This window comes from Maniola jurtina, chromosome 3 (assembly GCF_905333055.1).
Source record: "Maniola jurtina chromosome 3, ilManJurt1.1, whole genome shotgun sequence".
Classification (NCBI taxonomy): domain Eukaryota; kingdom Metazoa; phylum Arthropoda; class Insecta; order Lepidoptera; family Nymphalidae; genus Maniola; species Maniola jurtina.
In genome coordinates this window covers 2,071,449-2,097,246 of record NC_060031.1, presented here as the reverse complement: position 1 = coordinate 2,097,246, position 25,798 = coordinate 2,071,449, and the positions used below count along the sequence as shown (strand labels likewise).

Here is a 25,798-nt window from a genome sequence, read left to right as displayed (position 1 = left end):
GGATTTGAACTTCGATTCGCTCCAGCAATGCGCAGGACTTCAATTGCTTTTATACATGGCATAATATTGTATATCAAATCTTTGAAAAGAGCAACCGCCGAGTTTCTTGCTGGTTCTTCTCGGTAGGAAAGGCATTCCGAACCAGTGGTAGATGCTTTTGACGATTCGAAAGAACTTGTAAAAGTCTAATTGAATAAAAACATTTTGAATTTGAATTTGAATTTGAATTTATTTGAGAAGTTCTTACGGAACTCTAAACAGATGTCTAGGTATTATTCTTTAGGTGCCTCAGGTTTTTTTTTTTTTTTTTTATTTATTATCAAAACAAAATTCATTCAAATAAAAGCTTAAACTAAACACACCGAAAAAACCACAGAGGTTTGTCCTCGGTGCCTAGCTGCAACGAAGGTAGGTACCTATTAACTAATTGAAGAAATAATCTACAGTAGGTATATAACGCGAAGAATCATGTAAGTAAGGTTTTATATTATGTGTAACCATTATGTAATCAGGACTCGCGTAATGTTTTTATAATGCTGTTTAAGAGCATTCGAAGCACTTGAGCAATCACACTAAGTGTTCTTCACATGTCGTATATAATTCTAGGTACATGGTCGCATAGGCATAACCTTTTTCGTCATAGGTAGCTAACAGGGTTACAACTTACAGATATGTCTGAAAGATTCCACTTATAGTTCCATCTGTAAGACACTTCAAATAATGTTTTATTTCAGACTGAAAGGCCATAAAATTATTGTTAATACGGCATTTCGTGAACAAGTCATTTCCTTATGATTCCATAAATACATTTATGGTACCCATAAATGTATTCAGCATCCCTGATTTATTTGAAAATAATATCAAACTTGGCCTAATAACACGAAATAACGAATAAAGAATGACCTTTATCAAAAATCTGGATGGATCCACTTCTTGAATCCTTCTATGGGCCCTAAGGAACTTACCAAAGAAAACCTCTGGTTCACAAAACGCCGTATTTTGCATTTTTTTCTATGGGACTATTCCGTTTATTTGCTCTTTGCTATTTACAAGGTCTCTGATATAAAAGATCATTAACACTTAATAGACAAGTTGTTTCCAATGTGACCCCGAGTTAGGTCGGCCCACGCACCAATTGTAGGACACATAATTTATCAGTAGGGCTGCCATTTTAATCAGATTGATTCTAATAAAAATACGAGTAGTATAAAATATGCTCCTGGCTGTACCATCACTCACGATAATTTAAACGCTGAAATAACCGACCGTTACGGCGTGGAATGGCAAAATAAACTAATTGATTCTCTACACGACTGTCCAAAAAGGGAGTGTAATGCTTTCAAGATTCATGTATAAATGTATATGAGTTTCTTTATTCCACCATAGCTTGTTAACTCTTGAACAGATTTGGATGTATAGGATGTCGTTAGAATCCTTACATTGTCCCGAGTGACACTGGCTATAATTTTTTGCAATAGGACTCACGCTTATTGACATTAGATAGTAGAAACAGAAATCATCCAACAGCAACTGTACAAAATAACTCAACAATTGAACTGTGCGCGAATGCGGTAACGAAAACACAATAAATAATAAACAAGGGATGAAAACATATAAGTAACTAATTTTACCGTAAGAAAGCACGCGACACGGTCGATACTCGATAAAAACTTGTTATATCTCATTATGTATGGAAAAACATGAAGGAACTTAGGAAAAACAGGCACTATGCTCCTCTTATCGCCACAAGAAAAAGTTAAGCGGCAGATGACAGATACAAATAGTACAGTTTATTTACCCGGCAAGTTTCTTGCTGGTTATTCTTGGTAGGAAGCTTCTTAGGGCAATCCGAACCAGTAGTAGATTCTCTTGACGATTCAGAAGAACTTGTAAAGGCTTAATTGAATAAAAATCTGTTTATTTCTATTACCTAATCAGTCTTCAGTGAGTCAGTAATTGATGGCACTTAAAACTTATGTTTTATCTGGAAATATAATGTATGTAGCTATTGAAGAATACACTGTAGAATTGTTGCGTGTCCAAATCATTGAATTGAATTATGGAAATCAAATCATTGCGGATTAAATCTAAAATAACTCATCATTTTATCTTAAATAGAACTTGAGGTTAGAATCAAACGAATGATTTGAAAATTGTTAGGTAAACATAATTATTACGTATTTCTTGAAAAATAAGTCTTTTGCGGATTTCGCATTTTAAAAAAAAGTATCGAATTCAAAGTGATGTCGTTCACTCTGGTAATGATTTCTGTAAATCCTGACAGCTTAAATTTTGAAAAGTGGGAGACGATCAGACGGGCTCTAAATATCAAAGCTAAGTAGGTACCGGTTAGATTCCGACCATAAACTAAATCCTGAAATGGCTGTGTTAAAAGGATTCAGCATTCATTTAGACGAAACTTTGTTTCTTGATTTAAAATATGAAATGAAGCGTGTGAAAATATACTTAGATCATAGACCACCCAAAGACGGACTGTATCAATATTTTGATATACCGTTATCGAGATAATTCACGTCATCTTATCGGTCAATCACATAGTCCAACTTGCTTTCGCAATCACAATATTATTATAGTCAATCACTCTTACACGTTTGTCGAAGGTTCTACAAAAAATTATTGAAGGTCACACAGTAATTATAGTTACTTAATTGGTTGCAATTAGCTTTGATAGTAAAATCAAGGAAACGCGCAGTAAATTTTTTTTTTGTAGAAAAACTGTTTTTCCTTGATTTAGGAGACAAAACCATTTAAACGACCCATTTGATATATTTGATATAATTAAAAGATTTGGAAGCAAATGAGCACAAACCAAATACTAAGGTGCCACTACATAAAATTACACATGAAAATTTGGATAAAATTAAAATAAAGATGTAGTAACTAGAGACAACCCTAGAATTCTAAATAGGTAAGTACATATTCAGTAAACAACATCTCAAAATGTGTCATTTATATGCCGTAGAATTTAAAATTAAAAACCTTATCCATTGTGATGAAGTTTTGGTAATGAATCTCTCCTCATTGAAGCAATCCATATATTCGGAGATTTCCTCTTTCCTCCCAGATAGTGTGAGCACCATCACAAGATATCCTCTCATGACTGAGGATCATGAGAGCGATGCCCTGGCAAGGCAACCTTTTGCAGTAAATAATGGCCTTCCATCGGGTCCTGTTTTTAGCCATTTTGTACAGTATTGTAAAGTTCAGCGTACCAGTTTCCTTCAGTTGGTCTGAGTTGACTGACCACCGGATTTTTCTCGTGGTCTCTTGCCTCCTTTGTTCCAAAACATTAAAATAAGCTAGTGACTAGTGGGCAGTTTTTCTTTTTATATTTTCCATTGCAGAAATTGAAAACATTTAAATTCTGACCATTTTCTGTTGTATTGTTACTCTATTTGCAATACGTTTGGGAGATATCTGATAAGGGTAAGGAGATACCGCGTTGTCTACCATCTTCATCCAAAATATGGCAACCTCATTCACACGCCTTCGTCGGATTATCTGACAGCGATGCCCAACATCATGGTGCACCTGTTAGAGAACTGACGAGCCACTAGCGACCGAGCAATGGTGGGATATCCAATTACCCTGTTGGACAAACAACTAAAGAGGCTTCAGAGTCCTTGGGGACTAAATAAACCCAAAATAGCTGGCGCAAAAGGCAATTTAAAACCACTGCCTTAATTTCCTAAGAAAATCATCAATGGCACATTAGAACTGGAAACATAAAATCGACCTTAGAGCCTGACAGGTTGATAGTTTTCTGGACTCATGAGAGATTAGCGCTGTGTGATGTGTCCTTACTCCTAACAGATACAGCATTATTCTGAGTGAAGACAATTTGAGTATCATATCTCAAGTAGTTGTTTACTTAGTTATATTTTAAAAGAGCACCTGTTTTATATAATATTGATTTTACCGCTAACGTTTCTTTCTGATGGAAAAGGATAGTTGCCCAGGCAGATTTCATTTGGGTCTATTGCTATAGAAGTATGATGTTAATGATCAAAACTAAAAATAATAACCCAAGAGGTTTAATCTAAGTAAACGTAGTGAAAGATCAGACACATGATTCGAAATTGATGCTTTTAATTTTAAAGCAGTAAAATCATCTAAAGTTACACTGTCCATTTGGAGTCCACAAATAAGGAAACTGGAGCGAAGAAAAATATCGTAAATCACCAACTCGGAAGTGACTTAATTTAGTATCAACTAACAGCGTAATAGGTCAACGTAATAAAAATCTGCATTCTGTAATCGAAACGAATAAACACAAAGAAAACCATGTTCCTTACCACACCCGTCATTTCCTACAAGCGGTCATTTCGCATTTATTATTCCGTATCGATATCTCAAATCAATAGTTAGCATTGTTCCAATAACTAGGGCACTCGTACCTTTTATTCCACCTCTTGATGAACACGCCGAACATGTTGATAAACTAATCCAATATTCAGTTATTCACATCACTACCACTCAAATCACAAACACAATAGTTAAGGTTACCACTGAAAACGAAAATAGCAACGGGAATGCGTTTTCGAAAAATAAAACTCTCCTATGAATCGAGCACGTCCAAAACGGTTCTAATTTTAATCACCCCATCACTGTTTACAAACAACCGATAAGATTCGTGACCGGAACACCTAGGGTTGTGGAACGTGTGGATTGATTGGATGATAACGATTTATCGAATGTTTTTAATTCGCATGACATTGGTGAACGTCAAAAGCTGAAACGTGTTGATAAAGTTGGCACACGAGCTCCGCACGCGACGGATGCAAGGCGACTGACTGGCTCAGGCCTCAGTTCACTTGCAGCATGCAGCTGGTATACCCCAGTGGCTTTGTATTAATAAATTTTAGTTGTCAACCGCTTACGAAGCTAGTTTAGGCTGAATGGAACGGCATCGCGTTCTTTGATTTGTTGCGGGGCATTTATTACGCCATGCGAACAGTTTATCATGTTTTAATCGTTGGATTTATTAGCGATTTCGACAATGGCTTCAGATCATGTTGAGAATGCCCAGAAATAAAAGCAAAAAAAGCATGAATGTTATCAGTAAATCACAGTCGTAACATATACATAGTATTTACAAACATAAGAAGGCATCACAGAGGCATATCAAGAAAAGGCAAGTAGTATTTAAAAACGATGAGATATATCTAAGCAAAATAAAATAAATATAGATGTAAAATATACAATAGTAACGAGCAACTGGACCAAGTCATGATAGAGTCATTTACACGAGAAGGCATCACAGAGGTATATCAAGAAAAGGTAAGTAGTATTTAAAAACGATGAGATATCTAAGCAAAATAAAATCTAATATGGATGTAAAATATGCAATAGTAATGAGCAACTGGACCAAGTCATGATAGAGTACTTTATAAACATGCCTAGAAAGCCTAAATATAAAGAAGAATAATAGGGATATACTCGTAGTTGTAAGAAAAATCGATGTCTTGTAAGAAAGTGATGAACTGGGTGACCCAATTTCGAGGATGGCTCCACGGGAATATCTACACGAATTACGTTTCCACCGCATTTTCTCGGTTTTTTCAAGCTCAATACTTTCACGGCCCGAAGCCATTTTTGTAATAGAGGAAAAACTGGAAGCTATAGGAACAATTCAAATCAAGAAACAATACAAGAGCCATTGTGTATTTCGCACAATAGAAACCGAATGGTACAATGGTATAGGCAAATGAATATTTTATTGAAATATAACTAGAACTACATACCTACTTGTAATTAGTGTACACTTGAAACACAAACTTGAAATATTCAAGTAATATTTTTCATAAGACATTCATGTATCTCTAATTTTTACTCTCTCATTCATCTCTTCATGATATTTTCAAATTAAAATGCACTTAAAACTATACTTTTAGTTAGTATCATCAATAAATAAGTATAATCTATGACTTTCTATTGCATTTATTTATTTTTACTCCCATGCGAAATACGGAAAGTTTTGATAACTCATTGATATTTATGTTAATTTTATTATTATTAGTACTTGCATGATGTCAAAGTGTTAACCACTTTACACATAGGTCAAAATAACGACACATCTTTGTTTTCCCTTCACTTCGCACCTTACCGTATCGCAATGTTTGTAAGATGGCAAAATAGAAACTCTATCATAACTGGTTTACATTTTTGCAATAGCATTTCAGTCTAGTGATCAATCTTATAACTCTTTATTCATATTAGAATCCATCAAATGGATTATAATATGAATAAAGAGTTATAGAAAAATTGACATTTTTAATTGACTTTCATAGAAATAATTTAACCATCAGTTAATGAAATTGAAGATATTGTAAATAGTGAAACAATTAGGTACATCTTAGTTGATTTTTTTGGTGGAAATGGCAGCTTAATTACTTTTTTGTACTATTTAAGTAGTCATCAGTAAATTCAACCTGAAAGTTCTGAAAACCTAAATCAATCCAGTCCGAACTCTAATCTCGATTCCGGGTCCGTCAACCTTTGTCGGATCCGGTAAATACGAAAAAAGTGCAAAAAAATATGCGTTTTTGTTCAAAAATGTTCAGTGTGTGTGAGATTAGCTGCTTAATTCTTCAATGCACCCCAGTACCTACCCATTCAGCCAAATCTCCCCGTTGACGTCATTCGCATGTTCAATATTTTCTCTCTCTCGTCTGGCTCACTGATTAGCCAATGTCAAGTTTGTAGTTATTTACAAGTTAGGGAAACTATATGTATAAGTATGGACTTCGTCTGTGCCGGCGCCCGCCGACATACGCGCGGCGCCCCTCTAGAGCGCTTCCCAGTCAGTTCCACCACCAATAAACACCAGAACACAAAAACCGGCCACTTCTAAACAAAAAAAACACTCCAAAAAGTCACAACACGCGCGCCAGCAAACGCCACCACAGACGAAGTCATGTTCAATATTGCTTTCGCTGCTTGCGGTTCATCTAGTATGCAACCACCTTTAAACCCCATCTTGAGAAAACTCTTCTATCAGCGTTTATTACGAAGGTTACCGTTATTCTAAAGACAAACTTGAAAAGCTGATATTAAAAAAGTGTTCAAACGGTCTCTGAAACTGGGTCGCGGCGTGGCCACCCCTCTTGGGAAATGTCAAGAGTGCTAGGGTTGGCACGTGTACCTTTTTATCTATGATTTATAATTCATGGTCTAATTTCATGTTATAATTACGGGTATAATCAAGATATAACAGTTTTTGTTTTATTCACACAGTTTATGTTATACCTAACTAAATATTTATTATTATTATTTTCTGATATTATTATTTTTCTATTCTTATGTATTTGTGATAGGTATTTGAAGACATTTTGTTATTTCTATTTCATGTGTTTCTATTTTATAGTAACCTGAATTAAATAAATAAAATAAAAAGTAGAGCATCGTACTGTAACACTTGTATCCTGGTCTTGTATTATTTCTGATCAATGAATTTTAGATCTTGTTTGAGAACTCTACCAAGACAATGAAGTCACATTTGCTGGATATTTTGACAACTTTAGATAACATTTTTATCATAGTACTTAATTTGATAATATTATAATGTTTAGATTTTTTAACTTAACGTGAAATACAAAACGTTAAATTGTTCGATTTCCATATGCCTAAGTAATGCCTAAAATGTATCTACTAAGAAATCATATTATAAATGCGAAACGTTTGTTGGTTTCTCCTTCAATCACGCTTCAACGAATGGACGTGATTTTGCATGGATATTGGATAGAGTTAACAGCTGGAAAGTGACATAGACAATTTTTTATCCTAAAGATTCAAAAAGTTCCAACAGGATTTTTAAAAGTATAAATCCACGCGGACAAAGTTACCTAGTAACATAAATCCAAATTCCACACAAAAACTATTTTATTTTTTAGCTTCATTAGTCAATATGAACACGGAGGCAACCCTAGATAGAATTTTGGAGTGGTTTCGCTTGGCTATTACGTTAATGCAGCCCCTGAAGGAAAGTCTCAGACGCTGCAGCCTGCATTTTCCGCAGAACATTAATATAACCTTATTAAATTCATAACTTGCTCACAACAATGTATAGAGCATGATTACTTTGGAAAGTAAGCTCATTTGTTATTCGAAGCCTAAAGCCTAGGGATGGGCCTTACCTAATTTTATCGTTGCTTATTTTATAACTCCCGACCCAAAAAGAGGGGTGTTATAAGTTTGACGAGTGTATCTGTGTTTAACCCCCGACCCAAAAAGAAGGGTGTTAAAAGTTTGACGTGTGTATCTGTGTATCTTTCTGTGGCTACATCGTAGCTCCTAAACTAATAAACCAATTTTAATTTAGTTTTTTGTTTGAAAGGTGGCTTGATTGAAAGTGTTCTTAGCTACAATCCAAGAAAATCGGTTCAGCCGTTTGAAAGTTATCAGCTCTTTTCTAGTAAACCCCCGACCCAAAAAGAGGGGTGTTTTCACATAGTGAAAAATCGACAGACGTTGGGGTCGCAAGAAGGGGATGTAAGATAACTTTACCAAGTGGGGTACCTATCATAATATGAAAGGGCTTTACCTACCTGTACCTGTGTGTGTTTATGCTAATATGTTACTACATACTAGGTGATGCCCGCGACTCTGTATTACTCGTATATACAAGCTGCTTAAGAGGGCTCTCTCCGTCACTCGTTTCATACAATCGTAGTTCCAATTTCATTTGAATACTAAGCAACCATAGTCCATGAAATTTTGCAGACATATTCTAGAAACTAATACCTATGTCTGTGGTTTTCCAGATTTCTGTTAAAATATTCGGTTTCAAAGTTACGCGGTCTTAAAAATTTTCATACAAATCTTTGAGCCCCTGTAATTTTAAAACTACATATTTTTAGAAAAATCTAAAACACCACAGACACAGATATTAGTTTCTAGAATATGTCTGCAAAATATCATGGACTTTGGTTGCTTAATAATCAAATGAAATTGGAACTACGATTGTATTAAACGAGTGACGGAGAGAGCCCTGTTAAATAGTGTCTTTTCGTTTAATAGTCACGAGGAAGGCTTTGGCCGGTTCCAATTAGCCGCGCTGCTTTGTACTTTCATACAAATTCATGACAGCGCTGCCGTCGCAAGGCATGACGCGCGGCACTACATAGTGCATGGTGGCTAATTTGAATGCACCCATAATGAATCTAAAAAAGTCCGTCAATTTACTTGGACTTCCATCCAGTAATAATATGCCGCGTGGAAAGTCATTAAGGATAGGGATTCACACTCGCGCAAAAGATTTCCGCATGCAATGTATTTAAATGATGTAGGTAACATAAATTAATTATTTATTAAAACATGAGGGGCAAACGCTGAAGAGAATTTTCACACAAGTAAAGCCTATTAAACAAGCGTGTGATTTTCAGCTATCATTCGCAACAAGTCGAGATGGCAATCGCCCGCGCTCGCCCGCACCGGGTTACCACGGGGGCTGTGCGGGTGCGGGGCGTCTCCACCCCGTCACTTACTATACATAGGATTTTTTTGGGACTATTTCGTGGTTATTGCCATGAAAACTTCTTTAGGAATTTGGGATGGGTTGGATGATGGGATTTAAAGTTCATTCTCTTCCAGCCCAGAATGTTGAATGCCTATTCTAATAATGTTGAATTTGCAAAATGCGAAATTTTTGAAAGGTATGTGCCTATTTATGAAATTATGAGTACCAAACATGATATAATACGTCCCGACACAATAAAGCACAGTTCAATGCACCGCTTGTGTACAATATGGGTAAATAATAAATGCAATGCAAACATGCAAGATTACGTAAAGGACTATGCACACTTGTATAGAAATGGTTGTAGCTTAGAATCAGACTTTTATTGAAGCGATCTGCTTCAAGAACCGACCTCATCAACTCATAGATGTCAGCTGGGCATAGGTCTCTTGTAGGGACTTTTACACGCCACGGTCTTGCCGTCTGAGTCGAGTGGCTCCCATTGACTCGTTTGATGTCGTCTGACCACCTAGTGGGGGTCTTCAATCGCTGCGCTACCCCCCGACCGTAGACTCCACCGTCTAATATGATTTTTAGGAGCATATTTTAGTAGTCTTTTTAACTTGTGTACAGGTTAAAAGATTGAAATTAGACTCCAGAATTTAAGTGGAAATGACTGCTTACGAAAATTAAATCAATATCGATTTCATAAGCATCGATACCAATTCGATATTTGAAAATCTTGGATTTCATGTCGTGCCTGTGAAGTGGCCCTTACCTGTAATCATTCTCAATTGCAATAAACGAGGCCTCGTGACCGGCCGAGCGTCGAACCTGCGACCGTCACGCCACGGGTTGAGTCTAGCCTGGGTTAATACTACTCTATTTGTTTATACCCTAGGGCTGACAGCTTGATGCTCCACAAAATCATACAGTTGAAAGCTTGTAAACAATATTATATTCATCATCATCACCATATTCACGATCAACCTACTTTACTACCTACTAAACTTTCTTCTTCTTCTTATTTTGTATAATGGCTTTTAGTAGTGCTACTAAACTTTAATAATATCATTGTACCTAAATCCTCTGTATTAGCCATTTATTATCGTTTATACTGTGTCTTTTAGTTGTTAATTAAAAAAAATTGTATAAAAGTTGGTTAGTCAAATAAAATAAAAATAAATAAAAGCCCCATCGCCGGCCCACTACTGAGCACGGATTTCCTCTAAAAAGAAAAACGCTGGCCCAGTACAGATTGGCAGACTTTACATGCCTTTGAGAGCATTATAGAGAACTCTCAGGCATGCAGGTTTCCTCTTAACTTAACTCCAAAAAGACAGACCATCAGGATTGAGTCTAGCCTAGGTATAATTGCGGTACAATGCTATGTACGCCATTTGCTATGTACGCTAGGCACTCTAGGGCTGACAGATTGATGCTTCTAAAATCATAGGCTTGAATGTAGAGATGGATCATACTTATTCGTATTCAATTCGTAAAAATACGGTTCGAAGTGGCCGTCATACAAAATGTAGGTATTTACACTTGTGCACTCTTTTGATTCATGTTTATACGAATCCGCCAAAATACGAATTTAATGAGTGCACAAGCGCACGTAAATTCTGTAAGAGGTCCACTTTGAGTCGTATTTTTACGAAAACGAATCGAATACGAACAAGTAGGTAATTATTTTTTTATATTCAGTTACAAACTTTTAGAATAAGTACACAAACGCGCATAGCATGCAAATAAAGTTTTTTTACATGAGGTAACACTTGCTACGTTACTCAAATAAAAAAAAAAAATATTAGTTGTGTTTCTACGCGTAATATTATGTTGACATCATCGGGCGAGCGTCGCGCGTCGTTTTCCGGTTTATTTTTTATGAAAGTAAAGATAGTGAATTATAACACATATCTAAAATTTGTTCTGTATATCGTGAGCATCGGTGGTTCAGTGGTAGAATGCTCGCCTGCCACGCGGGCGGCCCGGGTTCGATTCCCGGCCGATGCAAATCAATTTTAACTTTTTTAGCGATATAAAGGAAAAACCAAGGAAATGGCACGGCAAATCAATGAAAATGCCTATCTATCTACATTCTATTTATAATAAATATTGCAATTATTTTTTTTGGAAGAAAATTAGCCATTTTAATCATGGCTAACATTCGCCTTCCCCCTCCAACTAAGCGTAAAGCTTGTGCTAGGAGTGGGTACGACCATAGTGCAACGGGTGGGATTTGAACCGCCGACCTTTCGGATTTCAGTCCGCTCCTATAACCGTTGAGCTATTGAGGCTTAATATTTAGCACAGTTGTGCACACGATCGCCGGGATAAAATTAAAATAGCATGCAACATCATTGGGGTCACTACTCACTACTCACCAGTCAAAGCTACCAGTTAAAATAAACTAACCCACTTATTGCCTATTCATATCTCTTCAAAATGACATAATGAATAACAGGACTTTTTTTAAACATAAAAATATCATACGAATATTATAATATCAGTAAAATATACATAACAAATTGGACAGATTGATACTAGATAATGCCCGCGACTTTTGGATGTGGATTTTATTTATTTTTATCCCGTGGGAACTCTTTCATTTTCGGGATGAAAATAAAATATGCCCGTCTCCTGAATACAAGCTTTCCCTGTACTAAATACTTGATGCTCGCGCCTTCGTCCACATGGATTTAGGTTTTTAAACATCCCGCGGGAACTCTTTGATTTTCCGGGACAAAAGTATAGCCATGTTCGTCGAATGTAAGGTAGTTCTGTACCAAATACTAAAATCAGTTGAACGAATGGGTTGTGAAAAGCTAGCAGACAGACAGACAGACACACTTTCGTATTTATAATATGCAATATGGAAGTAAAACCCCGTTCACACGGCACACGTTTTGCAGGATAAATTAATATCTTACCGAATACGCAGTGGCGTACATTGAGTAGGTTAGAGAACCTGCAATTCGCTCCAGCAATGCGCGGGACTTCAATTGCTTTTATACATGGCATAATATTGTATATTAAATCTTTGAAAAGAGCAACCACCGAGTTTCTTGCTGGTTCTTCTCGGTAGTAAAGGCATTCCGAACCAGTGGTAGATGCTTTTGACGATTCAAAAGAACTTGTAAAAGTCTAATTGAATAAAAATATTTTGAATTTTGAATTTTGAACCATTCAAACGTTATTTGTACTTACTGCAAAAAAAACGTAAAAAGTAATAGGTTATACTTATAATTGTGTGAAAGGTCATGTACTCAGTGTATGCGCCACTACGTATTTGGTAAGATATCCTGCAAAAACGTGATGGGGCCAAAAATATATTTTCTGTCACTGAATTTTGATTTGGTATGCTCTAGAAGACCCAACTTAGGACCTAACTACATAATTGTAGCAAGAAAATGATATTTAAGATTGTTCCTGTAGGAACGTCTCATCTATTAGAAAAAGGACTACGTCTACGGACTCTTGGTTGATGATATCGTAGTTAGAACTAAACGAATCTTTTGACATTCTCAATAATATCCGATATGGTCTAGTGGCTAGGATACCTGGCTCTCACCCAGGAGGCTCGGGTTCGATTCCCGGTATCGGAATACTTTTTTTACTTTTTTTTAAATAAAATTGTTTTTTTTTTTTACCAATGTTTACGTAACTTTACTAAAGAAATTGCTGTACTTTGAAAGTTTAAAAAAAAGAAACCCGTGTTTCTAGTTTCTTGTGTGTTCAGTTTAATACTGCTATTACTGCTACTACTACTAATACTGCTATTGAAATAAGAATTCGCTCCTAAGTGCGATCTTTTGGATGCTTTTGGATTCGGGTGGAAAAATATTCCAAAAGTTTAACTCGATTGTTTGACTGGTTATAATACAAAGCTGAACCAAAAACAAACTCAGTAAATCAAAAAAAAATATTAAGACTGTACACATACATTCTTATACCTATTATATGCCAATATGGCTCCAGTAGTATGATCATTCCCCGACAAAGTAATTTAATAAACACGTAACCAAAACCCACACCGTTACTGATGTTGAGATAGGTCAGTTACCATGTTACTGCCTTGTTGCTAACGTTGCCACGCTTCCTGCAGTGCAGCGATGAGAAGCGAGCCGTGGTAACAGTACCGACTCAACCGAGACTGCACTTGCATGGATAGCTACCTCCCTGTCTTGCTTTCCATACGTTCGATGAATAATAAATTGTAACCATATTATAAAAATTAAGATAGATACAGATGAATTCTTTGTGATGATGTTGACTATGAGTTCTTTGAGTTAAACGACGACTAGCATGCTTCAAAATATGGAACCGTTACCATGAGTCTCTAGAAATTAGAAGTCATTGATTATAATAATAGGACAACGCTGTAGGTATACCAAGTCAAAACCTATCTAGTGCATGCCTATTTTTGGGTAAGGTCTGACGAAATCACAAACACAATCTTTATGATAAATTATTACACTTTTATTTCATATTTAAATTTATTAACTTTTACATTTGTGTCAAATAAATGTTGTTCCTCTTACGTTAGTATATTTTTGAATGTCGTCGTTTTAAAACCACTCTTACAGGTAACCTCTCCACGTTTATTAGCCACTCCCCTTTTTATCTTATCGTTATCGGCCAATCCAAATTGTACAATGAATAAACTTAGTGACTAATATACAAATCATCAAGCTCGTTTCACAAATCATCTAAGTAATAAAGATGTTTTCATCTTATATATTGATTACAAATATTATCCTTTATTATGCTACAATTCATCAACTAAAAACTATAAGAATTTTATATACAGTACGTTTATCGATCAGATGTTGAACAACTTCAGCCAATCAATGACGCCTTCTAATATGATGTTATGATTTGAGTGGCGCCAACTATGTTTTATAGATAATTAATATGGGCCAAGCTTACAGCTCGGCCATCCTGTTTTAAGCGAGTCTCATCGCTTTTAAAAAAAAATTAAAACTTAAGTAACATGTAAACTTCACAACCAAAATGACAAAGACTTAGTTCAACAAAACAAAAAAAAAATTAAGATAGTAATTAATTAAATTAATATTCTTGCTAACTTAACTAGAAGGAATATACAGTTTTATTGATACATTGGTATTGATTATGATTGCAACTTAATTTTAGAGCACTCGCAGCACCCCTTTCCATCCGATATAATTAGAAAATAGCAGATAAACTCAATTCAATTCCAAACTATTTACCCTCGCAACTTTACCTGCCAGTCTACAGTAGCACTCAAATTTAGCCTTTAATCTAAAATTCATTTTTCTGTTCTCTTCCGCTAATATTAAAATAAAAAGATGCAGACACTCTAAATTTATAAATAATTTTTCAAAAATCATAAAGATATCAAAAATTGCGAGACCAGTAGCAACTAAAGGAGGCCTCAATTTAATCAAAGAAGGTAGGTATATGCATAAAGTCCGAAGCATCAATTATAACTCACAAGCCAATATTTTACAGGAACACTCAATAGAGATTTGGGGATGAGCATGTAAAACTAATTACTAAAAACTACTTTAAAGGGTTTCAAGTATCTCAAAATAAATTGTTAAAAGTTCTGTTCCAACTAGACTCTCCTTCCCACTAAAGAATTATATAAGAAAACTGATGAACTATATTATATAAGTCAATTATACAAATTCAAAATATGTCTATTTGTTAGGAAAATACTATTAAAGTCCGTACATACACGCATCACTTTAAAGCTAAATCTCATAAATATGGTACACAAAACGAACATACCTATTATGCTACAATTACATAAAGCTAGGACTAATTATGGTATGTAAACTACCTAGCTCTACTACATAATGTACTTGCCGAAACTCATACTGGAGGAAAAAATCTTTTACAAAGTTTAAAGTTTAATCAAACAGTGTCAAACACCATAGATATCTTAGCTAGATGTAGGTATAGTTTGTTAACGAATATAACGTGTTTTGACTTTTTATATTATTGTATAGTCACCATACCTTTAAAGATTATGTTTTCTTCTATATTTATATTTAGAATCGGGAGCGATTCTTAATATGAATATGTGTAAGTGAACTTCTTGTCCTTTTGATAAAATAAACTCTCTAAACTTAAAGTTAATCGCCGCCAGTTCTCGATTTAAATCACAAAACATTTTCATACACTTTCAACGCAATAGTTTTACGCACATATTTTCTTCTTCCCTTCTTATTGGAAAATCGCGGATTCCGAGCCTTGGCGCGTCTCTCTTCTACCGGGATACATATGTGATTGTCCTTATTTCCCTCCAGATCCAAATTTTTAATGACCCTTATCCTAGGGTTCTTTCCCTCCAGATCCAAATTTTTAATGACCCTTATCCTAGGGTCTACCTCCTTCCTCCTATAGGACTTTTTGTCCATAGCCCGTAACCTCGGGGCTTTCCTTCCTTGGGACTTTGTGTCCCTGACCCATACCTAGTTTTGGGTCTTTCTTTTCCTCATTTATTCATTTCCAACATCCTTGGATCCTGCAAACATAAAACACTTTGAGTAGACCGTTCATTTAATTTTGTTTCATAAGCATCCATCATAATACAATCCGACCTAAGAGAAGTAATTTTACTTGGTAACCTAGAAAACCTATTATCATTATTATAATTTAGTTTTCTCCAGTTCCGTACCCCTCGAAGGGTGCCTACGAGACCCTATTTTCTAAACCTCTGCTCTCCGTCCGTCTGTCCGTCTGCACGTGCGTCACGGCCTGAACCGTGAACGGCGTATCGTGAACCGTGATAGTTAGAGAGTTGAAAGGAACGTGATTACGGATGTATGAAAATCCTATGCCTGGTTGCTTCCAATTCAAACTTTTTCTTTTAATGCAGATTACGCTTCCCATATTTCTTACAATTACCTATTGTTTTTTTTTTTTTTTTTTTCCTAGCAAAATCCACATTCTGAAGTACTAATGGACAATGTTAAACAAACGCCAGGGTACAGTAGTTGCGTCACTTGTGCCTCTTAACCATATAATATCTACATGCAAAAAGAATCTTTGATTTATAATTTCACATGATACTTATATATTTTATTTTAGCCATAATATGCACCATATGGCGTACTTTGTCGTTTCGAGTAACATAAGCAGAACTACCAAATTCGACCCTGGGAACGACACAGTCGCGACTCGCCGCCGAATGATACCTATTAGTTTATCATTAATTCCTTTTCATAGAGAAAAGCGATATCAACATAATAGCAGGAAAAAAAATGAAATAAATATTCCGTTCGATACATCTCTATTCTCTACGACATCAAGATCTCTATCACAAGCTGATCGATCATAAAGATTAGAAGAAAGTAGGTACCTTATACATTATTTTATATGTTAACCGTAATGACCCGCATCTGTTCGATTTTCCTTTATTCGTTTCGTAAAAGATTCGTCCTCGTACGTCCATCATCATCATCATCGTCATCTACATCGTCATCATCATAAGGTCACTGTTGAACATAAACCTTCCCTAGTAAGCACCACACGTACTGTCCTCAGCCTTCCTCATTCAACCCCTGGTTCCTATTGATACAAACCACTAAACCCCCCCCCCCATCAAATGTGTACCTATCTACATCCATCCATCATACCCAAATGCCGTGCTGGTTGATGTGATGAGCGACAAAGTGTTAACCTCTTCAATACCTCATGGAACTGTAGGAATAGCCATGGAAGACCTCCAAACCGAACGTTGATATTTTGTGTAAGTGGTCCCACGAGTCAAAAAAAAATATTCTTGTCCATAAAGGAACAAGCCACGATATAGATTCTTCTATCGGAACTTAAATATTCCAATCACTGCATGTATTCCAACTAATCAGTTTGCTACTGTATATTTGAAGTTGATAATAAATAAAAATGTTAGCTTAATTAAATTCCTATGATAATTCGATTTTTGGTGCATCAACCAGCTTCACCTATTATGTAAAATTAAATATATATATTTTTTTTAAATTACCGGCTGTACATTTTAAACTAACCTAATCAAAATATACTTTCTTACTAATAACTTAATCTTAAAAATTTTCCAGAGGATCCTTCCGCCTCAAATTAACTCAATGATAAAAATGAACAGGAAACTTTAAATGTTGTAAAATCCAGCCAATGCTTCGTACCTTGCCTTATTAATCCAATAGGTACTTCTTTGGATTTTGTCAAAACAAAATACTTTTACTTGTTGAGTGTATAATAAATAAATAATGTAATAAATCAATTAACTGTTAAAGCTAATAACTTTTACAGAAAGCGAACCTCATGATATCTCTTATGAGTTTTAAGCGTAAAATTACCACGCCGAAAACAAAACATGAGCTGACAGTATTCTTATTTGATATACATAATCCAGTAATACTATATCTATCTACATAATTCGTAAATATGTATGTATAGTTTGTAAGTTACTATTTCACTTTATGCTGTTTCAATGCTTTATTTTTATCTTTGTCTCATTTTTTTAGTTTAGCCTCATTCTATTTTTAAACTTACTATTTCGCTATAATATTTACAAGTAACCTCATCGAAGACTACACGGTCTTCTGATAACCCAACAAGCATTTATCCAACAGCTATCGCTTTCACCCGAACGGAGGTTCCCTGAAATATACTGAGATAACAATACCTAGTTGACACATGGATGTACAAGAGCGGCAACAAGCTATGACCCCCTCTAGTCATAACTATATCTTTATGATTGTAACATTTCAAACAGTGAAAGTATGTATAAACGATTTCGTCCATTGGACATGCGCTCTAAAGAATGTTAATATAATTATCAGCAACTAAAAGCTTGAAGAAACTAATAGGTACAACTTGTCTTTGAAGTATGAAAATATGCACATTTATCAAGTATACCAGTTCATCAAACATTAAAGTACGCATTTATAAAATGATAACTCACTTATTAATCAAGATAACTACCTGTTTATCAAACCTACCCTACCAAATATAAATAACTACTCACCAAATGTAATACTTTATAACTTAAGTAAAAATATGAAACAAATGTGCATCAACCACATACATACACTCTTCAAATTCATCCATTTATCAAAATGTTATATAATATAACCATTCACCAAATCCATTATATACTTTGTTCATTAAATAGCTTAGTCAAACTTTACTCCACTTGCCACGATTGCAAATTTTCCAAAATAGTCAGCCGCAAACATTGCAGCTCATCTCACTTGATAATGCATCCCTCCCTCAGAAAAACAGGCATTAGGAATGTCTTTCCAAGACGCGCGAGAGACAGCCACCGTGGCTTTTCGCGAGATTTAATCCAAATTGAACTAATGCCTAAATAAATGTTTTAATTAGAGGGCGATTGCTTTTGCAACCTCTAACCGTCCAATCAAACACCGAAAGTATTCAATAATCCGAGACGTAAATAAAAAACCCGTCAGAACACCGTATTTATAAAAACAGAGACAAGAAAAAGATTCCTCCTCGCAATGAGATCGCGTGACATCCAACAAGTGAATTATCGACTTTATTACACAACTTATCCTCAACATGTTTTACATCATTTCCTACAATTGAAATCTTTCTATTTTAAATACCCTAACTACAACTTCATAATCCAACCAAAAATCACACTAGATTTATCCCTCGGTCCCACATCTTTAATGCTTTTTTTTTCTGTTTCGGTAACTAAAACAAAAAAAATATATATATACTCATGTTATAAAACGTTGTCAAAGCTTTCCTGAACGCGCTAAATAAGCAAAAACATAAAATCAGGCGAAATGCCAGACCAGCCGAAAAACCTTCAATGCTTAATCAGCCTAAAAAAAAAATTATGATCACTATTCATATTATCATGAGATACTACCGGCGCTCCTAAGCGAAATTTATAAGGCACCGCATTTCGATTTTATCAAACAGACTGATCAATTTCGAGAGCACAACAAACGTGGTTTCCTGAGAGTTTCGTTAACTAAATGCATATCGAAACTGAACTATCGCGAAGCGAGTCAAGCGAGCGTGAAAATTTTTTTAAATATATTTCTGGGATAATGTCATGCCACAAACGCGAGCGTAGTGCAAAGATATTTGCCTAAAATTTCTTTCGTACAACAAAGAAAATAGTATTTTGGTAGTAGGTACTTATAATCGCGCCCTGCCCTAAGGGCAGTACTGTAGGTATATTACCATTAAAAAAAAACTTACTCTAATTTTAATAGAACATTTGCCAGGAATTTAACCCGCCAAGCGATGTTAATCCAATAAAAACAAAATCATATTGCATTTAAATGCGGCAGTACACAGTTAATTGCGTGAATACAGGTAAACAAAAAAAAAACCCCGCTGCCCATATACTATACCTACCTGCTACTCGTAGTACTCAAATTATTGTGCCAGTATTAAAAGTAAATTAGCTGTTATCTAGCGTGGTAGACTACGGCCTAAACCCTTCTCATTCTGTGAGGAGACACTTGTTGCTCAGTAGTGGGCCGGCCATGGGTTGTTCATGGTGAGCTGTTATCAGCAAAGTTATGTTTGAAACTCAAACATTACGCGTTTCAAGTGGTAAAAATAGATAAATGAAAACATTTCTCCTCACTTTTGTAAAAAAAAAAACACTTATTTATGCACCCCGTATTTTAAAACTATCTGACTACCTACCTACCATAATTTTAAATTTAGTTAAAGAATAACCAGATAAGATAAACCTACTTTTACACCCATTTTAGGATTTATATTTCTCAAAATGCTCAATTTATTAACCCTGGTCACTATTACTTTATTACAACGGATCACCTTCATTTTTATCAATTAACATTTTATATCCCCAATCACTTAGTAACCATTACAAGTAGAGACGGATTATTTCACTGGCAGGCGTAAAACGAAAAGCTATTTCATGTAACTTTTTCTACCTTATCCCAAAGCGGTTTACAAAAAATAATAATTTCACAAAACAACATTCAAGATGCCCAATGAGTGCTGTGTGATAATATCGCGTCACTGTGTGCTAGAAAAAGGAAAACATCTATCTATACAATGAGTGCAGCAAACGATTGAACCTAAATCCAGAACCTACCTTCCGTAAAACAAAACCACTATGTGAAAATAAATCCCTATCGTAACTCTTAACCAAACTAATTCGGCACACGATTACAAGTGTGAAGATTGAAATACCACGTTCCGTGAGATATTCACCTGTGAAATCATTTAATGAGAAATAAAACCCCGGCAGGACATAGTAGATACATCCTGAAAACTATTTAAAAGTAACAATAACGCCCATCATTAAGTAAACCACACTTTTTATATTGTTTAACACTATGTTCACTATCTATTCCATTGTACCCACGATACAGGATAACCTAGTGCGGGTACCACCACACAGACACAGGAAAATTGTACAAGACTGTATTTTGTAAATAAACATTTTTCATTTTTCATTGTAAAATAAGCCTTCTAAATACCTCAATGTTATTTAAACCACAATTTGAAGGTCGATCGCATTTGTATAACCAATATACAAGATGAATTATAAACATGTGGGTAATTCTAGGTATCATAACGTTATATAATTTCCATTCCAACTCGGAGCAAAGCTTTCTAACAAAATGATAACTAAATGTAGAACAAACAAAACGAAAACCCACACAAATAAAAAAAAAATTACCATTAATAGGTATCAATAAAAATAAAATCATGGAAAGATCCTACCCGTTTATCCAGAAATCCTTTGATGCCATGACTAGGTACTTTGATATATTGAGGCCCAAATATTGGCCTTGTGCTCCAAAATGTCTGTGGTCTACTAGACCTCCACTTCTTTCTCGTTCCTCTGTATATTTCCACTTGTTTCTCTGAGTCGTGAGCGTGACAAGAAAATATTATATTTTCTTGATATCCCACTTCTGACCTTTTGGGTAAGGTCTGACGAAATCACAAACACAATCTTTATGATAAATTATTACACTTTTATTTCATATTTAAATTTATTAACTTTTACATTTGTGTCAAATAAATGTTGTTCCTCTTACGTTAGTATATTTTTGAATGTCGTCGTTTTAAAACCACTCTTACAGGTAACCTCTCCACGTTTATTAGCCACTCCCCTTTTTATCTTATCGTTATCGGCCAATCCAAATTGTACAATGAATAAACTTAGTGACTAATATACAAATCATCAAGCTCGTTTCACAAATCATCTAAGTAATAAAGATGTTTTCATCTTATATATTGATTACAAATATTATCCTTTATTATGCTACAATTCATCAACTAAAAACTATAAGAATTTTATATACAGTACGTTTATCGATCAGATGTTGAACAACTTCAGCCAATCAATGACGCCTTCTAATATGATGTTATGATTTGAGTGGCGCCAACTATGTTTTATAGATAATTAATATGGGCCAAGCTTACACTATGAGTTCCCGATAATCTTCTCCAAGGATCAGTGTGAAGTCTACCAATGTACTAACGTGGTGGACTTCAGCCAAAACCCTTCCAATACCAGTGTCAATAGTGGGCTGGCGATGCACGATGGGTTGAGATGGTGAGTTGATAATGGTGACTAGTTGGTGTACATAAAATGAGAAATTGACCGATTATCCTAATATCCACGTGAAAATTAAACCTCAAGATCTAGAGACGTTAGATTTACCATGTCGGTTTAATTTAACCCACAATGAGGAAAAATATTGAACGGAATTTCAAAAAAAATGTAAAACCCATGAAGTGGCATATATTATTATTAGCTAGTAATTCATTATTGTTCAAGTAAAACGTAATCATGGAGTAGTGGTGCTTAGTGAGCCTGAGGTATCGTTATAGTTATCAAAGCAACAAAGTCGAAGCTATTTCAAGAATCCAAGCCGTGACTACCGTAATATTAGGCTATTTAAAGTTGATTAGTTGAAAATCAAATGTATCGAGTCATTCCGAGCATTATGGCTGTTATAAGGCATGAGCTGGTGGATTTTTCAATTATGTAAATAATATAAATAATCTGAAAAGGACAACATTAGTAGTCTTAAAATTACTAGAAATCAATATGGAGAATATAATATTATATCATATCTTTTTTACTCGTACATAGTTTCTACATGGAATTACCACGGGACGCTTTTGATTCAATTGGTGGTAGAGTGGGAACTATAGCCATTGCCGAAGCCATTCCTTATGTTCACAACACCTAAAACTAATACATCTTTAAAATTAATTCTTTTTTTTGGTTTGGGGAGGAAAAAATACTCATGGACGCCTCACAAGCTACGACCTCAGACATGCCCCTGCTATTTGGTATCATCCAATAGCCTACACCTTCCCTTCCTACTTCCTTCCCTTTTTCACTCTTCAGGTTTCACTTTTACATTTTATCTGAAAGATGGTTGTCCTTATCTTATTTCTGCCTGTCCCATTCATCATTCACTTTTCTTCTCATTAAGCACTCAACATATTTTTAGCGCATTCATTCCACTGTAGTTTGCACTGGACTTAGAGCATACGAGAAAATACAACACGTTAACAAAGCATTTTGGTAATTATATACCGTAACAGATACAGTTGTAACTAAAATTATTGGCATTTTGACAGTACCTTCTCGTATTAATTGAAAAGGCTAACTTCTGAAATGTACTCTTATTTCACACATCACCGTTTCTACGTCACAGAGAATAATTAAAGTCCGGTTTGCGCCTTAAACTGGCGATCTTTCAACCAAATCGACAAGATGAACTGTCGTGTCCCTTAAAAAGTCACCAGCTCTTACACTATTCCCTGTCCCACGCACATAAACCACTCAAAACGAATGCTGACGTAACGTTGGCTGAGAGACAAAATCACAAACTCGATAAAACCGTGGCCCGCCTTGAACTTTGCTTTTTGAGTGTTTACTTAAGCAATCAATATAATGTTGAAGGCCTCTAATCAAGTATTATTTGCTAATTCAATATACAAACCTCAACACTATGGACACGGAGTAGCTACATAAATACCTATCGCAAGTCCAGGCGTACTTGAAAGAGCCTTTGAACCAAACACCTCTGCCTATACTATCAGTGAAAATATAAACCGACAAACGAACATGCAAATCTCGTTTTATCACAATTTTTTTTCTCATGCTTGATTTGCGATTAGTCGACAAACTTTTAAGCAGATTATTTTCTAGGATAGTAATATGACTTTTTTAGAGTCATAGGGATCACTGACCAGTGTCTTTATTTCTTAGGATCTGCACCTCATCGGGTGACAGGCTATTAACCAGTATGTATGTATACTATATCGATCGATATTTAAAAGAAAAAATCGTTCCGAAGCGAGCGACGTCAATTAGGTAAGTATGTATAACTTAATTGAATATTATCATATATTAGTAATAAAAAAAAGATAAGCGTGTATAATAAAGAAATTGATGGCAACACACAAATCTACGACATTATAATATTGTAATAGACGAAAACAATTTTAATAACCGTGTCCCTTGGCTCAAACAAGGGAACTTAGACGATGCATGATTATTCCCAAAAAGAAAAAATCTAATCAGACAAGCGAAGATAGAGCTCGCCTTTTGACAAAGGTGTTCCGTACATATCTCATTAAAAAAATCACTGTTGTAAAGTAATCTCGAAAAGTAAGTTTGCATAAGGGTACTTTAATGATTATTCTGGCAGAGTATTTTTTTTATTTATGTCAGATTCCGGGTGAATAATATTAATTGTTTTAAGTGTTTTGATTTATTCTAACGTCCTACATCTCATTTTATAGGAATATGTCCGTTTGTCACGTTGGGAAATTGTATGGGACTAAAGATTTGCACTATAAACTAGGTGAAATAAAAAATCCATAGTTTAATCTTAGATAGTAATAAATAATTAACCGCCTGCTTACTCTACTTATTATAAAATTAAAAAATATCCAAAATATCCAAATTTTCAATATTTTTTTTATCTTTGCATGATGGCACGCACGAACACGAATTTCGACACTTTGGTAACTAGTGGTTTTTTATAATGTGATACGGAACTCTAGAAAATAGAAGGGTGGCCACACAGCGTGAATCCCTACAAGCCCCAAGGTTCAGAACCTCACAAATAGAGGGCCAATTGCCAATTAAAATCACGGTAGGTGGCCCGCCAGAGGGCAGCAGTAGTAATGAAATAGTTCGCCTCTGCATATGGGGGACAGCTTAGTCTAAGTGTTCATTATGAAATGGGAGTTAAGACCGCCTAAAGGTACAGAAGTAGGCCCTTTTGCTATTGTTTATTACGTTATTATACGTAGGTAATAGGTATCTACTTAATACGTGCATATCCTATGATATTGTAACGAGACAAGGTTAGCTAGGCTTGGACACGGCTTGGACCTCGTTTACACGGTATTTGTACCTCGCGTTTTTGCAGGAAAACCTTACCGAATGCGTAGTGGCGCATACATTAAGTTGGTATGTACTTATAAATTCTATAATAGAACCACTCACACTTTGTTTGCACTGCAAAAGAAACGTAAGTATACATTTTTAACCGTGTAAACGGTTCTATACAATTGATTGCGTCAATACGTATTTGGTAAGATTTATCCTGCAAACAAACGTGCGGTGTTAATGCCTTGTGAAGGGGGTCCTATTTTTTCCCCCCTTTTTATAATATACGTATAGTAGGTAACTAAAAGAATTTTTCAAATTGAGGTTTTGAATCCCGATGCGGGATAGCGCGAGTGACGTGCGGGTGTGCGGCGCGTCCCCCCGCCTCATACCCCGATTGCCATCTCGACCTGTCACGTACTATACCATAGAGATACCTACTTATACCTACTACGTCTATAGGCAACATGGTTGCGCAATACAAACAAGACGCTGACTGACACTAGAAAAACTTGTCTTCCATGTTGTAATGGTCTATTGTCCTTTCCGCATGCCTTGTAGGGTGTAAAAACTTATACACCGGCGGAGAATTAATGAGGAAATACCTTAGGTAGCTGCCCTTTGTTTTATACCTACCTGTAGGATTGCCAGATGCCCCGTATTTTATGGGTCACCCCGTATTTCAGGGTATGATAGTAAAGAAACCCGTACTCATCATCACAAATCATAAATCCTTTATTTTGCCAGAAAACATGTACCTAACAAGCAGGTGTAAACAATTTTAAAGGTATTTTGTATCAATGTGAAATTTCATTTTATTTCAATTGGCCATTTCTGCCATGCAAAATTATTCTTATTAAGTTTCATTTCATTAGAAATATATTAAATTATAATTATTCAATGAAATTACAGTAAAATAAAGGTCCCGTATTTTTAAAAAAATTCAGCCGAGT

General features: G+C 35.3%; 1 protein-coding gene and 2 non-coding genes across 6 annotated transcripts in view; 2 read left to right on the top strand and 1 right to left on the bottom strand.

Moving 5' to 3' along the window:
• LOC123880891 overlaps positions 1-25,798 on the bottom strand; it is a 503,469-nt gene that overhangs the window by 471,918 nt on the left and 5,753 nt on the right. Inside the window, exon 1 of one of the 4 annotated variants that reach the window (XM_045929267.1) lies at positions 4,419-4,827. The exons of the other annotated variants lie outside the window; for them this stretch is intronic. Coding sequence (XP_045785223.1) covers positions 4,419-4,453 — 35 coding nt within the window. The 5' untranslated portion in view covers positions 4,454-4,827. Of the gene's footprint in view, positions 1-4,418; positions 4,828-25,798 lie in introns of those variants that run through there. 4 annotated transcript variants of the gene reach the window in all.
• On the top strand, positions 11,424-11,494 carry Trnag-gcc. Its single transcript has one exon. It is a non-coding gene; the product is annotated as a tRNA-Gly (tRNA).
• Trnae-cuc lies at positions 13,015-13,086 on the top strand. Its single transcript has one exon. It is a non-coding gene; the product is annotated as a tRNA-Glu (tRNA).